Source organism: Setaria viridis, chromosome 7 (assembly GCF_005286985.2).
Source record: "Setaria viridis chromosome 7, Setaria_viridis_v4.0, whole genome shotgun sequence".
In the NCBI taxonomy this organism is placed as follows: Eukaryota; Viridiplantae; Streptophyta; class Magnoliopsida; order Poales; family Poaceae; genus Setaria; species Setaria viridis.
This window is the reverse complement of record NC_048269.2, coordinates 27,455,529-27,471,315: the sequence shown is the minus strand read 5'-3', so window position 1 is coordinate 27,471,315 and position 15,787 is coordinate 27,455,529. Positions and strand designations below refer to the sequence as shown.

Here is a 15,787-nt window from a genome sequence, read left to right as displayed (position 1 = left end):
AAAAAGTTTAAACTACAAAGTTATATATCTCGTCGAGATCTATAATTTTTATATAAAGTTTATCTCGATCTAAATTCATATGAATTAGTTATGATTTTTTAAAAGCGTACTATGGAGAGGATGGAAGTTACCGCCGGTTCAACAGGCGGTAACTTGCTTCCGCTGTTTAATCCGGTGGTAGGAGTCTGTTCCTGCAAATTTTTGAATCGCTATTTATTTCTGCAAAATCGTAAAATAAAAAATATAAAACTAAAAAAAATCGCCGGTTCGGTCTCGGCCATCTGGAGCGCAAGGTGTTCTTGTGGTCCGTCCGGGACATCTTCAACAGGGACCTCCTCAAGCATCAGGTGACGTCCATCAAACACTATCCTTGGCGGCCAGGGGGCAAAGGTTTTGCGATGGTTCGCTACTAAAAAACGTTGTTTAGGCGCGTCTGGATTTTTTTTTATCGGATGAGTAGTTCTCCCGTACCCAAAAAAAAAAAAACGGCTCTACAAAAGTTTTATTTTTAGCTGCTTTTCACATCTGCTCCTACAAATACGATTTCAACCGCATCTAAAAAATGTTTCTGCGGTAGTGGTTTGCACTTGGTGCCATGATTTTGCTGATTTGATTTGACTTCCGTGGGATCTGTTTTCTCATTCTCGGTAAGTCATACACCTTACCAATGCTGTCATGTAAACTGGTAGCATATGTTGCAGTACATCTACACCATGTAGTCATGTAGAGTACTTGCATGATCGAGCACATCATTCTTCTGAGCTGAATTGCCACGTCTCGACCTAATTAAATGTATGCTTGTGATTGTGAAACTGCAGATTTCGTAATAATCTCGCTGTTGTTTCTGGGTTTACTGTCCATGCCCCCTTTCTCCTTTTTGTTTTTTTTCCTTCTGTCTGTTTGCTTTGCTCCCGTTTTTTCTTTTCGGCTGATCTGCGAAAAAACAAATCTACCCGGGCCACAAAATAGGGCAGAAACAAAAAGGAGTTTGAACATCCCCATGCACGGTTTAGGCCCAAAGCCAACCAACTCCCGAGGCTTCCAGGCCCAGCCCATCTCAATGTCTCCTCATGCTCCTGAGTGCTGACCATACGCATCGCAATGAACTCCCGGCTCCGCCGCTGCTACCGACCGCGGCAACTGCAATGGCCGCGGCGGTGTTCGCGTGCCTGCGGAGAGACGAGCTCCAGGCCGTCGACTGCTCCGATCGCTCTTATCGTCTCAGCGGTATACATCCCTCCCCCGCGGACTAATATATGCGGCATTCCCTCTTCGTAGATGCGGGTTCAGGTTGCGAGAATGGGGGGGAAAACCTTTTCCATTTTTTGAACGAAAACCCCTTTTCCAATTGCGTGGTTGGTAGTGCTCAAGTTCTGTGCGTGGTTCGTACTCCAAACTTTTGCTTCGCTTAGTTGGATTTTGAAGGTGAGCTTTCACTGTAGAGGGAAGGAGGTGGAATGGTGGATTATGATCTGCCAGTGAAACTTTAAGTTTTGGTCTGCTGTTTTTGCAGAGAAGTTTCATATACATTTTTTTTAACATAAACTGTCTATAGAAATCAGCGATCTTGCTATTTTGAAGGATCTTATTGCCATAATCAGAGCGTTCCAGTTTCAGGTATAATAAAAATTCTAAACGTACTACTCGTTAGTGCCTAACGTGGTTTTATTTCATCTACTGATTATTGATGGAGCAACATGTAATTTTGTCTTCTTTCTGCTCAATGATGCCTTTTTCATTAATTATATCATACTTTTGAAGATTGCTGAGTTTACCTGCATTGCGATCTTCACACCAGATGCTCACTGTACTTAATTTTATTCGTATTGTAAACTGAATTCTAAGGAACTCACCCTAGATTAGTCGGTGGGGTGTGTGGGTGTGTACACCACCCACTCATGTTCGAGATACTCTCCGGCTCGAATTTGGGAGCATGTTTCTTCTTATTTACAATTTACAAGGCCACCTTGTTCCTCCTATGTTGGTTGAGCTTTTTTTAACTGAATTTGAAAGACATCTGATAATCACTGCAGGTCAAGATGATACCGGATACATTCGTGTCTTTTGCGAGTTACTTGAATCCCTTTGCTTACCCGCTGATTGAAGAAGTGCATGCTGATATCTTCTCATCTTTGGAGGGCTATGCTCAGGCAAACTTTATAGAAGTAATCCAAATGGAAAAGCTTGACAAAGAAAATCCAATGTTTGGTCTGGAGGTCGCAAAACCCGTAAAGGATGTGAAGTCAAAGGAGATGTATGAACCTGCAGAGGTGATATAATAGTCATTTCCTCACAAAAACCAAAGCATGTATCTGATTTGACGTGGAATAAAGCATCATATGTGTTAGGCTCAGTTCTTAAAAGTGGAGAAGAAGACATATTCCCACCTAACTGCTGTATTGTGCAATTGTCATCTGCCGTTCCTGTTGAAGCAGATCCTCAAACAAAAATGCCTAAAGGGCCATTGTTTGTTGTGTTTCTCATAAATATGAAGACATACAATCGTATATGGAAATGCCTTCATATGGGATCAACTGATGCTAATCTTGATGAGTTTAGTAACAAAAGGAGCTCTGATCTTTGTCAGTATGGTGTGGCAGTACAGACCAAGGGTATGTACCTGCATGCAAAAATAAACCATGCTGCCTAATCTTTCATTTTGACGGCATTTCCCTGATGTCAGCATTATTTATGTGGACTTAAAAAGTTAAGAGTACATGTATTATTTGTTTCATCTCATTAAGCTGTGGCAATGTACTGGCTTTCCAGGAAGGAGGTCAATTCATATTACTGTCTAATTTTTCTGGCACATTGCATTTGTTGATGATTATCACTATATTTCTTTGCACGTGATGTCATAACGCATGTCTTAATTGCTTTCTCCAATTAAGCTGCGGCAACCTCCTGGCTTTCCATGGAGAATTTCCATCAATGTTACATGACCTTTGCTATTTATTTTCGCATATTATTTTTGTATGGCAGTTATAACTGCTTATTTCTCTGCATCGTGAAGTGAAGATAGTACCCCTGTGTTCTTTTGCATGATATTTTTGTTATATTTTTCATGGTAGCTAACTTATATAAGCTTATTTGATCATTTTCTCAGAAGGCAGTTGAAGATGCTAGCTCATTGTGCTTCCAATTATCTCAATCCTCCTGTCATGGATCAGTCAATGGTCTTGACCTTGAGTAGTTCAATCTTAACGATTCACAGCTGAATGCAGACTGTGTTGTGGCAATGGATAACCACTCCTCTATTGCACCCCCCCTCCTCCCCCACCTCCCGCTACACCCCCCCCCCCCCCCCCCCCCCCCCCCGGGATAGGTGGAACTAAAACCATCAGCACAATATTGTGGGCAATGCTTGTTAAGGGCCGAAAGACACTTTGCATGTGCACCTACCAATACATCAGTATTGGAGGTTGCAGCTCGAATTATCAGTCTTGTTGGGAAGCTGTCAGATGGCAGTGTCTGCTTCCTGAATGACATCATTCTATGGAAACAAAAACAGGATGAAGATAGAAAATGGAAATATCCTTTCCGCGGTATTCCTTGACTCTCGTGCCAAGCGCTTATTACCATGTTTCATGCCAAACACTGGCTGGAGGCATTGCTTGTGCTCACTTATAGATCTCCTCGAGAATTCAGCAACCAAGTACCAGTTGTACATTGAGAATATTATTGAACAGGAGAGCTCTAAGAAGGATAACCATGAGCAAAATAGCAAGGAGTCTGAACACCAGGGTAATGTCTGATAATGAGGAATGGTATGACTCTGGAGATGTGGAACAAACATTAATGGTGCCACCTTTCAAGCATTATCTGAAGGATGATTACAACAAACTTTCTGAGAACTTATATGATTGCATTGATATACTATACAACGATCACCCAAGAAATTCAGAAACAGGAAGGAGCTTTCAGTGTATGCTAGAGGTGCTTGAATTGATCAAGATTATATATGCTCTGATAAATTCTAATAATGATGATGGAGATTTATGGTCAGATGAACTGCTTGAAAGCAAAATAGAAGACAATGGCAACCCTGATATCTGGCCTGAGCAACTGGCCAGTGTACGGATTAATTCATGCAACAAATTGAAGTTTAGTTTGGCAAGATCACTGTGTGTGCAAGAATTAAGATATCTTTGCATGAACTTGGAGCTTCCGAATTATTACAGTGAACGACCTGTTCAACAATACCTTCTTGCAAGAACTAAGTGCATTCTCTGTACAGTTTCTAGCTCATTCAGGTTGTATAATGTGCCTATGGGAAATTCTTCCTCGAATATATGTGGGCTGGTCAATAATCCTGAAAACATGAAACCTCGAGTTGCTGATTGTTGACGAAGCTGCACAACTCAAGGAGTGTGAAATCTTAATTCCGTTGCAGCTGCCTGGGTTAAAGCAGGCTGTTTTCATTGGAGACGAATATCAGCTACCTGCCCTTGTGAAAAGCAAAGTAAGCTCCTAGAATTAGTATCCTTCTTTGTCATTTTATTCTTGGCTCTACTGTAATGACTTGTAATATGATTATGTAGATATCTGATAATACTAACTTTGGACGAAGTGTGTTTGAGAGATTGGATGTGTTTGGTTGAGCTGTGGCTTTTGAAAAAGTAACCGTGGATTGTACAAAAGCTGTTGTGACGTGTGGACGGTGAGAAAGCCGAAACACTTTAGTTGGACAGCTATGACGTTTGAGAAAAATCCAGCCCTCCCCACTCAACTCTCTCCCTCTCCAGCTGACCCCGTTCCTCAGCCCGTTTTCTTCCTCTCACTGGCCAAGGCGCGAAGGAGCAGCGGCGGCCGGGGGCTCGCCGGCCTGAGCGCACCGGCCGGGCCTCGCCGGCCTGGGCGCGACGCCTCCTCGTCGGGGCAGATCCACGCGGGGCTCGCGGCGGAGGAGGCTCGCGCCGGAGGAGCCCGTGCGGCTCCCCCTTCTGCTTGCTCCCGGGCGGAGAGGAGGCGGCCGGAGAGGGGCGCCGCCGGTGGGGAGGGCGGGATCTCCTGCAACGGGCGCCGGGGCAGAGAAGAGTGGGGGGAGGCGGAGGGCGTGCGCGGCACCCCAAGGTCCTTCTGCTTGCTCCCGGGCGGAGAGGAGGCGGCCGGAGGGGAGCGCCGCCGCCGGCCGGACCTGGGGAGGCGTCGGGCTCCGGTTGGGGAATGGCGAGGAGTTGCGGAACAAAAAGAAACGAAGGGGTACGACTTACCGATGGCAGCGTGGATAATTTCCTTGGACTTCGCAGACGTGGAAGCAGGGTCGCTGGTGCTTTGCATAATACACTGCACGAAAGCAGGTGCGTTCGGGCAAAGCTGCTGCGAGTTTCCCCCTTTGGTTAGCGTCCAGCTTTTTTATAGCAAAAGCACCCTGCGGAAGCTGAACCAAAGGGAGTTCGTCGGGCTACAGTAAACATCTTCTGAATGTCCAGTATAGGATGCATCCAGAGATAAGCAAGTTTCCAGTGGCCACATTTTATGATGGCAAGATATCTGACGGCCCAAATGTCACTCATAAGAACTATAGCAAGAGGTTTTTAGCAGGAAAATGTTTTGGGCCATATTCATTTATAAATGTGGATAGTGGACATGAAACCACTGAAAAGCATGGCGGAGCCTTAAAAACACAATAGAAGCTGCTGCAGTTGGGCGGATTGTGCAGAGATTGTTCAAAGGTAAATGCTAAGCCACCATGAGTTTTGTTGGTTTAATTGTTGTGCGGTATTTCTTTCTATAATAAGTACAACGTGATTTGATGTAAATCTAATATAAAGGCTCAAATATTAGGTGTTTAATTATCTTCGTCGTTTTTATTGATTGCAGAGTCAGTTTCGACAGGAAGCAAGGCTTCTGTTGGTGTTGTCTCCCCATACAATGCTCAAGTTAGAGCTATCCAGGAAAAGCTTGGGAAAACCTACAGTAGGTATGATGGTTTCTCGGTGAAAGTAAAATCAGTGGATGGTTTCCAAGGTGCGGAGGTAGACATCATAATCATACCAACAGTCAGGAGCAATGGAGCTGGTTCAGTTGGCTTTGTCACAAACTTACAGAGAACAAATGTGGCTCTGACAAGGGCCAAGTAAGTTCCTTGCTCACACCACATGTGATCATTTGGTGCTCCTAATCTTTTATATAGTTTACCTTTCAACTCTAAGAGTGCATCACAATGAGGTAAAGAGGTTCAATTATTTTTTCCCTTATTTTTTGAATTTTTGGCAGGCACTGTTTATGGATAGTGGGAAATGGGACAACTTTGTCCAGCAGCAGTTCTGTTTGGCAGAAGATTATCAAGGACGCGCAGGATAGAGGGTGTTTTTTTGACGTCAACGATGACAAAGATTTGTCAAATGCAGTAGTCAAGGCCATAATTGAGCTGGGTGATGCTGAGAATTCACTGAAAATGGAATCACTGCATATAAGCAGGGCCAGGTTTCAGGTACTTTAACTGTCCCCCTAAAATTCATCGCTCGTGGAGTTACAGTTATCAGATAATAAATTTTATGACCTGCCATACAAAGTTTATTGGCCTGGAAGAACCCAAGGAGGTTTAGGCGGCTGGAGGGGCTGCAATCTCTAAGGCAATTAAGTAGAAGTTGAAGAGATTATGGAATTAATTAGCCAGCTAGCAGTTATGGCTGGCGCAAGTAACAATGGAGCAGAGCTCCTATAGGTACCCCTGTTTAGTAAGAAAAGAAGTTATTCCCAAACCTCCCCCTCTCTCTGTTGGTCTTAATCTCACCTCCTGCTGTGGTAGTCAGGCAAAAACCCTGGCACCGCCGTTACCTGGTTCGAGTTATGAACTGAGGAGTCAGGGGCCTCCGACTCTAGGCGCCCAGGTCCTTGACAGAAGCAGCCCAGCTGATGATTGAAAAAATAGGAATAAAATAATCTCTCTCTTGTGAATCTCGTCCAATATCAGCGTCACCTCGTACGTGAGCATCTCTCTTATGGTTGTGCAGTTGTGCTACTGCTCGTAATCTCCTTTTAAAATTCATATGGTCGGAAGAAAACGACAGGTGGGGAGGAAGAAGCAAAGCTAAAGAGATTCGATCTGGGTTCCACTTCCACTTGCATCTTTTTCTCGTACGTTTGCAGTTTTTTAAATGCTACTTTTATACTTTAAGTCCTTGATAGTATTATGATAAGCTTAGCCACTAAGGCACTGGCAGATTTTCTACGACGACTTGGCTTGACCCCGGAGACTTGGGTCCGTCCGGAGGCTTGCCGCCATGGCAAGCGAGGAAGATGCAAATATCTAAGCAACCCCTCCACCCCCCCTCCTTTTGACTCATCAAGAAGCGGGCAGGCGCGCTGGCTGGTCCGTAGCCGCCGGGCTCGTGTGCTCTTCGCACAAGCAAGGTACTAGGCTTCGGGGCGCCGTTGCGACGGCGCCGCGCGTTGGAGATGATCGGACGGGGCGGTGGTCGCGGCATGCAGAGGAAGGACGCGGGGGAGGAGTGGCCGAACCTCGTGGACGTGGTTCTGTCCTGGAGCCTCAAGGATGTCATGAACGAGGGTCTCTTCAAGGACAAGGTTGGTGCGAGTCTCACACACTGATTTGAGTCATCAGTTCTTTGCTGGGTGGGCACCATCAAGGCTTGCGTGGTGGTACTCATAATAAGGATAGTAAAATCTGTATAGCTCTTTAAAGATTCTCTGGTCTCGGGGGATACGATGCCGGTTTTGCATGAACCAACTAATCTTTCTGATCATTTCATAAGTATATGATCTGCATCTGGTTGCTAAACATTGTGAGGCTTGGAATGCAGGTGAAGAAGATACCGTCCACATTCAGTCACCTCAAGAGCTACTTGGAGTGGTTCACCTCTCCATTGCTGGAGGAGTTGAGAGCTGAGATGTCATCAAGCTTGGAATCCCTATCAACCATGCCTTCTGTCAGGATATCATGGATTGAAGAAAAGAAAGGCAAATACGAGATTTGTGTTGCTTCTGACTCCCAGGCTGCTAAATCATGTAATCAGCCTGAATGTTATGCTCCCAGTGTTGGTGATATCATGATCTTGTCTGATGTGAAGCCGGGGCATATTTCTGATATTACTCGCAACGGGAGGCCATACCGTGTTGCCTTTGTCACAGAAGGAGGGGATGAAGATGACGATTCACCAACATCTAAGTATGTGATCATATCATCGGGCATAATTGATGCTGCCAATGAGAAGTGTCAAGATGGAAAAATCAAGCCACTTTTTGCTGCTTATTTGCTCAACATTGTGACATACATCCGAATATGGCGTTGCCTTGACTATGAAGTATTCAGAAGAAATCGGGGCCTTATTCAGGAGATGGTACATTATCCGCCGGTATGTTTATCCTGAATCATATTTATAATTTATATGAGGAATTCAGTATGATATCTTCTTTGTCGGATGATAAACTTGCAGAGGAAAGAGATAAAAAAACAGAGAAATTAGTATTGAACTTACTATCCATGTTACTATCCAGAGAAAATAGCAACTTAATGGAAAAAATGATCCAGAAATATTCACATCATAATCAAAGTAGCTATTGAAAGATTTTGGGCTGCTTTTAAAAAATGGTTATTGATCAGTTCCATTTTCTGATTTCCCTAGGTCCCAGATATTCGTCAGGAAAGAACAGAGGATGCTGCTTCTTTTGACAGCATGGACATATGGACCAAGTTGTCTACAATGGACCTTAACAATTCTCAGAACGATGCTGTACTGAATTGTATTTCCAAAATACATCGCAACAGCAGCAGTTTTAGCCTTATCTGGGGTCCTCCTGGCACAGGAAAGACAAAAACAATCAGTGTGCTACTATGGTTAATGAGAGAAATGAAACATGGTACACTCGCCTGTGCTCCAACTAACCTTGCCATTAAACAAGTCGCTTCACGTTTCTTGAGATTGATCAAAGAGCGTTCTTTTGATACAAGCTGCTTGGGAGATGTTCTATTGATTGGCAATAAACAACGCATGTGTGTTGATGGTGACCTCAAAGAGATATATTTACACGACCGTGTAAGGAAGCTTCTTGGCTGCTTTGCACCAATGACTGGATGGAGACATCTCCTATCTTCCCTGTCTGATCTTTTTCAGAATGGTTATTCCCAATACCTCCAATATCTACAAGACCAAAAGGAAGGTGACAAGCCTTCCTTTTTCTCTTACATCAGAAAAAGATTTACCATTATTTATACATACCTTAGAAGATGTTTCAAAGAATTATTGTTTCATGTCCCGAAATCTAGTATCTTGGAAGTGAACTACAACAATATCCTTTCAATTCTCGAAATGCTTGGAGATTTCAACAGCATGTTTCAGCGGAGGTATATTGGGGATGAAGTTAAGGAAGTTTTCATGTATAATAATGGTGAACCCGATTCCAGAAACTCTAGCGTAATCACTCTTGGCAAAGCGAGGTTAAAATGCCTTGAGCAACTGAACACGCTATTAAGCTGCTTGAAACTTCCTCTAACATCCTCAAAACGTGTCATTCGTGATTTTTGTACCGAAAATGCTTCCATAATTTTCTGTACTGTATCTAGCTCGTCAAAAGTAATAACCAACAAAAAACTTGAGTTGCTTGTCATTGATGAGGCTGCCCAGCTGAAAGAATGTGAAACGCTGATCCCTCTGCGGTTGCGAACCTTAAAGCATGCTGTTCTAATTGGTGATGAGTGCCAATTGCCTGCAACAGTCAAAAGCAAGGTTTGTTCTTGAATCTATCAAGCATCAGATTTCCCATTTGTTTGGTATAACTTTTCTGACGCTATTTAATTTTCATGATCAATGTAGGTTTGCACAGATGCATTATTTGGAAGAAGTCTTTTTGAAAGGTTAAGTTCACTTGGGCACAGAAAACATCTACTTAACGTGCAATACAGAATGCATCCATCTATTAGTATTTTCCCAAACACCAGCTTTTACGACGGGAAGATCTCAGATGCTCCTATTGTCATGCAAAATGGACACCAGAAGATGTATCTTCCAGGTTCGATGTTTGGTCCTTACTCCTTTGTAAATATTGGAGATGGAACAGAGGAATTCGATGAACTTGGTCATAGCAGAAGAAACTTGGTTGAAGTTGTTGTCATTGAAGAAATATTGTGCAGTCTCCAGAGAGGCATGTTCTCCCTATTCACAAATTATTTAGTTATGTCTATAACATTTCAATTTTTTTTAAAAGGTTTTCTAGCATGTACAATGTTTTCCTACTTCAATGGATGTTGTTTCTAATGTTTCTCTTTATATCTTGGCTCTCATGTTATTTTCTTTATAAGATATCAGCATGCATGTTTCTAATGTTTCTCCTTTGGCAGCTTGCTCCAAAACTAAAAAGAAAGTTACAGTTGGTGTCATATGCCCATACACTGCTCAAGTTGTAGCAATTCAAGAAAAACTAGGGAAAATGAAGTTTGACCCAGTACAAGTAAAAATTAATTCTGTTGATGGCTTTCAAGGTGGTGAGGAAGACATAATCATTTTATCAGCTGTGAGGTCCAACTCTGATGGGTTGGTAGGTTTTCTTTCAAACAGACAGCGGACAAATGTGTCTTTGACTCGAGCAAGGTATCTTCATCTACAGTATTATTACTACCTATTAACATTGCTTTCTTTTGTTATCCATGCTCAATCTTATTTTTCTTTGATCGCCTTGGCACATAACTTATGTATGAAGTATATTTTATTACAGATATTGCCTGTGGATCATTGGAAATGCAACAACCTTATCGAGTAGTGGATCTATTTGGGCTGATCTAGTTCGCAATGCGAAAGATCGGCGGTGTTTCTTCGATGGAAGCTGCAACAAGGCTATCTCTCGTGTGATTGCTAAACAAAAGAGTGATCTCACTAGAGTTAATGTGAAAAAGAATAGACACCTCACAAGTTCCAGAAACTGTGGCGTTTGGGTATTGTCTCGCTGGATCTTTTCACTAATGTCTTTGAGTTATATTATATGGAATTAATTTTCTCTAATTCTCATGTTCATTTTTCTAATTCGATGCATCATTTTATTCTTTCTTAGAATATATTTTAGCAAGAAAGATATATCTTCTATGTATTTTCACTGGAAATTTCGTTAATTTCGTTTCACAGTATGATGGGCATCATAGAAATTTACAGGTTCCGGAAGAACAAACTCGGGTAGTGTTATTGCATCCAAATACCAACAGATAATGCTGTTAATAACAATCATTATTTGTCGTTTCAAAACAAAAAAACAATCATTATTTGTCAAGTAGATCTAGACATATTATTTACATATTTACCTGTGAGTGTGTATTCCCATCCACAAAGGTCTAACTATTTCAGTAAAAGAAACGAATGATATAGAAAATTTGAAATTAGTTAGTGAACATTTTAATAACTCGTAAATTTTATTTTTCATTCAGGTTGAGGTGCCATCTCCAAGTGAGCTGAATAAACAAGGCTCTTCTTCGACAAGTGTTTCACCTTATGCTGCGAGCTCGTCAAGTGACATTGTTGCTGTTTCTGAAGTGCAGCGTCCAAGAGATGAACCAGAGGATGTTGACTATATCGCTGCTCTACCCGTTGTTCCGGATAAAGAAGAGGATGCTAAGGATATCATCACTGCAATACCGGTTATTCCAAATAAAGAAGACAATGTTGAGGATATTGCTATGCCTATAATTCCTGCCGTGCTGTCTCGTCTCGCTAACTTGTGTACGCGTTTGCTGCGATCATAACCCTATATGGCTCCCTATCCATTTCTTCTAAGTTTGTATCATGGTAAATGTCTCTCGGTAACATGGTCTGTTGCTTGATATTGTAATCTCACTCTGAATAAATGAAAGTGTTTTGGTGAGCTTTTTTTAACCCCTGTTGACTCAAATGTTGCCGGCTTTGATAATCTTAAATCCATTAAGGCCTTGTTTAGTTGGCCAATTTGGGAGATGCAAAATTCCTGTTCCAGCACTGTAGCACACTGTAGCGTTTCGTTTGTATTTGTGAATTATTATCCAAATATTGACTAATTAGGCTCAAAAGATTCGTCTCGTAAAGTACAACAAAACTGTGCAATTAGTTTTTAATTTCGTCTACATTTAATACTCCATGCATGTACCGCAAGTTTGATGTGATGGAGAATCTTCTTTTTGCATAGTGTCAAAGTTAGGAGTTGGAGGGTAACTAAACATGGCCTAAGGAATCTTTCAGTCTTGAGCTTGAGTGGTACAGTATGTATCTGCTTGCCTGCTTCGGTTGGCTTCCTCGAAAAGCTTGCATTCCCTTGTTGCAGTTGCAGCTGCTCTTTCACCCACCACGTCATTACGGCACCACCACCTACGTTGGGCGCCCCCATGGGGAAGCGAAACGACTCCCAGGCCGACGGCCACGCCCGCAGCAGCAGGGCCCGTGCCTCGGTACCCGCGCGATCCATTCAACGGCCCAGACCATCCGGATCAAATAAATGTGGCCCCAGAATCCGAACGGCCGATGCGGGCAAGCCAGCCGGGTGCGCGCGCGCGCGGTGCTAAAAAGGCGCGTCCGCGAGCTCGCCATTTCGCCGGTTCGTCTCACATCATACTCGCTGCCTGCCTGCCTGCCTGAAGTCCTGAACAGTGGCGAGGAAGATGTACCGACTACTGAGGGAGGAGAGCAAGATGAGCGGTGACAAGGACAAGTTGTACAGGGTGATCAGGGTGGTGGACAAGATGGAGGCCATGGTGAGCTACTTGGCCTTGAACAAGGACAGGTTCGCCCCTAGCTCTCTGGAGCGGACGGTGTTCTCCTGGTCCATCGAGGATATCTTCAACAGAGACCTCCTCAGGCATCAGGTACCATGACTATACCGCTCCAAGGCCGTGAAAAAAAGTGGAGTCCTTTTGCTGCTCTGATTTCAGTTACGATGTTTGTTCTGCACGTATAGCTCATGAGAACTCAGAACTGATGCTCTTAGCATCACACCTCACATCCGCACTTTTTGACGATGGACATTCATGCATGTCGAACTGTCCTGGCATTGCATGATCGTTGATCGATTTCGTGACGCTTTAATTTTCTCGCGGCTCCACCTAGTCACCTTTTCTGCTTCTCAAGCTCCACAGATTTGCAAAGTCTAAAATCTGGAATATCATGTGCTTTTAAATCCTATTGGTTTTGGGTCGATCTGTGCTGCCTGTGGCGATAAAGTAATCAGAGATTTTTTTTGCACGCACACCAAACTATTCATCTTAAGATTTTCTACTATTTTTCACCCTTTGATAGATGCACAGATCATACTTAGAACCGCAGTCAATTTGAAGACAGGTGCACCGCGGCTCCAGCGGGAAGCCATAGCAAATATTTTTGTTTCTGGTCGGATCGAGCCCGTAGCCCAGGTCCATTTAGCGCCTGCCTGACGTGGCCCAGCCAACCGAGTCCCTCAAACGGGCCAGGCCCATCTCGACCTCTTCTTCGGCCCTTTCCTCATCGTCCTCGATCCTCGTCCTGCTGCTGCGTCTGCGTGGCCGTTAGCGGCTGCCGGAGTACCGGGTCGCCGCCTCGCCGGCCGGGGGTCGAGTCCATCGATCGGTCCGGGAGATGATGTCGTGCGTGCCTGCAACCGCAACAGGGGCGCCGCTGCCCCGGTGCCTGCCCATGGCACGGGAGGATGGCGGTTACTCTCACTGTTGCCGCCTTTTCGATCGGATTTGGTATTTCTGTCTATTCTTCGGTGACTAGCATATGCGTGTGGTATTCGCATCTGTTCAGAGATGTGGGTATGGGTTGCAGATGGGCCTTGCACGCTAGGTGCTTGTTGTTTGCCTCGCTCTATCCCGTATGGTTTGTTGTATTTGCGAGCCTAGGACTTTCCCTGAATAGCATGTAGCATCAGCTTCGGGTAGAATCTTCCTGCGATTTCCTTTTTTCCCATTGCATTGGTGATACTGGCAGCTTCACGTTTGTCATGTGCAGTTTATTGTGATGACAGTAATTCCTGTCTTTGTGTTCAGTATCTGTTAGTGTTTTCTTTCTGTTTTGATTCAGTTAGCAGTCGGCAGTCAGTATGCCAGTCGTCGGCTGAACAGGTCAAGGTTGTTAGCAGGTCCTAGTCTTTAGGGAGTAGAGTTAGGAGAGTCACTTGTTCTCCTCAGGACGTGTCCTGACTTTTAGGGGCCATCAGGGCCATTAGCATCAGCCACTAAGGCTTTGTTTTACAGTTCTGTAAGAACAAGATAAACCCAAAGCTGCTTTTGCAGCACAAAATCCTACCGAGTACATTGTGAGCTTGAGTGAGTTGAGAGCATACATATTGAATCTGTAGTTTAGTATGCTATAGTTTGAGGGGTTTTTTTCGGTTCAGTTGCTGGACAGTGCTGATCTTTAGGTGTATAGTTTATTGTTCATAAAATCTGTTGGCACGTATTGTAGAATTCAAGAGTTCTTTTGGTTTCTTGGTTCATTCGGCTGGACTGTGCTGATCTGTTAGCTACACCTCGTCTTATATCCTTATGTTGTTGTTGTTCCTGCTGCTGCTGCTGCTGAATAGGAGTACCAAACGGGTTGTCTTCCTTTCATATGGATCCGGTTGCAATATATAAGTGCCCTCGACTGCAATAATCACAGAAAATGCACAAATATTTCATTGATGGATCAAGTAATTTGTTCTTTGTTTTATGTAATTGCTCACGGCTTGACAATGAAGATTGCTGAGTTTACCGGCATTGCTCACTTCACACCTGGTATTGAACATACTTAAAATTTAATTCTAATGAGATCTTAACTAAAATGATCTGGGGTATTCGTTGCAGGTCAAGCGCATACCAAACACTTTCACGTCACTTGAAAGTTACTTGAATTCATTTGCTGGTCCACTGATTGAAGAAGTGCATGCTGATAGTTTCTCATCGCTGGATGGTTATGCTCAGGCGAGCTTTACACAAGTAATCAAGTTGCAAAAGCTTAATGATGATAATCCAATATGGTAGATCTCTAACACCCCCCTCAAACTCATGGTAGATCTACAACACTGAGTTTGGAGAGAAAGTAACTATGCAGTAAGGACGGCCTTTACCAGACGACGGAGCACGTGAAGTAGCAGCCGAAGAAGCTGTCGAGGAAACAGATGTCGTCGAAGGAGCTAGTGTAGAAGACCCCGTAGGTGAAGCCGCAAGCACTGTGGGCACTGGAGGAAGCGTCAGAAGACCAACATCACGAAGACGAGTCTCCTCATAGTGAACAGCAGTGAGCACCTCCACAAGTGAGACACGAGGGTGACATGCAAGTAGCTCAGCACGACACTGCTCGTACTCCGGTCGAAGCCGAGTGAGGAACTCGTAGATGCGCCAGAAATCGCGCTCAGCTCGGAGAGCGTGACAGCAGTCACAGGTACGATAGCCAGCAGTGCAGAGAGTGTCCAACTGGCACCATACAGTAGACATCTGAGTATAAAAGGCATCGACAGTAAAATCTCCCTGCTGAAGTGTCTGCTCCTGACGAACCACTGAAAGGTAAAATAGTTCCTTCCAAAATCAGGTCTTCTTACCGTTTGTTACCAGATTAGCTGATTTTAATGTTTTCCCTCGTTTTGTTTGCAGAGGCCTGGGTGGCGATACCGTCCATAAAAGATTTATGTGTTGCCAAACATCATCTCTTTCATCTTGATTCTGCTGAAGGAAGAAATTGGCAGGTAAGATGCAGCTAATATATTATGGTTGCATTTATTTTGTTGAACCATATGAGCTCGATGGATGCAGACATGTTGCACAAGCTCAATCTTCTTTACTCTCTTTGCCAATCTGAGCGACATTCAGCTCTTACTATTTTCAAATGAATTTAGTGGTACCCATTGCCATGCTGCT

General features: G+C 43.8%; 1 protein-coding gene and 2 pseudogenes across 4 annotated transcripts; all 3 read left to right on the top strand.

Moving 5' to 3' along the window:
* Positions 1-1,145: 1,145 nt before the first annotated feature.
* Positions 1,146-2,650, top strand: LOC140223500 (uncharacterized; annotated as a pseudogene).
* Positions 2,651-3,711: 1,061 nt separating this feature from the next.
* Positions 3,712-4,490, top strand: LOC140223499 (uncharacterized; annotated as a pseudogene).
* Positions 4,491-6,294: 1,804 nt separating this feature from the next.
* On the top strand, positions 6,295-11,822 carry LOC117863563 (helicase SEN1). 4 transcript variants are annotated; one of them, XM_072294809.1, is made up of 9 exons: positions 6,295-6,436; positions 6,960-7,083; positions 7,170-7,533; positions 7,770-8,321; positions 8,592-9,692; positions 9,780-10,107; positions 10,304-10,553; positions 10,678-10,894; positions 11,378-11,822. In XM_072294809.1, exons 3-9 carry the CDS (start codon positions 7,405-7,407, stop codon positions 11,690-11,692), a joined length of 2,892 nt encoding a protein of 963 aa, XP_072150910.1. In that variant the 5' UTR covers positions 6,295-6,436; positions 6,960-7,083; positions 7,170-7,404; the 3' UTR covers positions 11,693-11,822. The 4 variants fall into 4 exon arrangements, with proteins under 4 accessions (XP_072150910.1, XP_072150911.1, XP_034603237.1 ...); XM_072294810.1 differs by having other exon boundaries at positions 7,160-7,533; XM_034747346.2 differs by lacking the exon at positions 6,960-7,083.
* Positions 11,823-15,787: the final 3,965 nt, after the last annotated feature.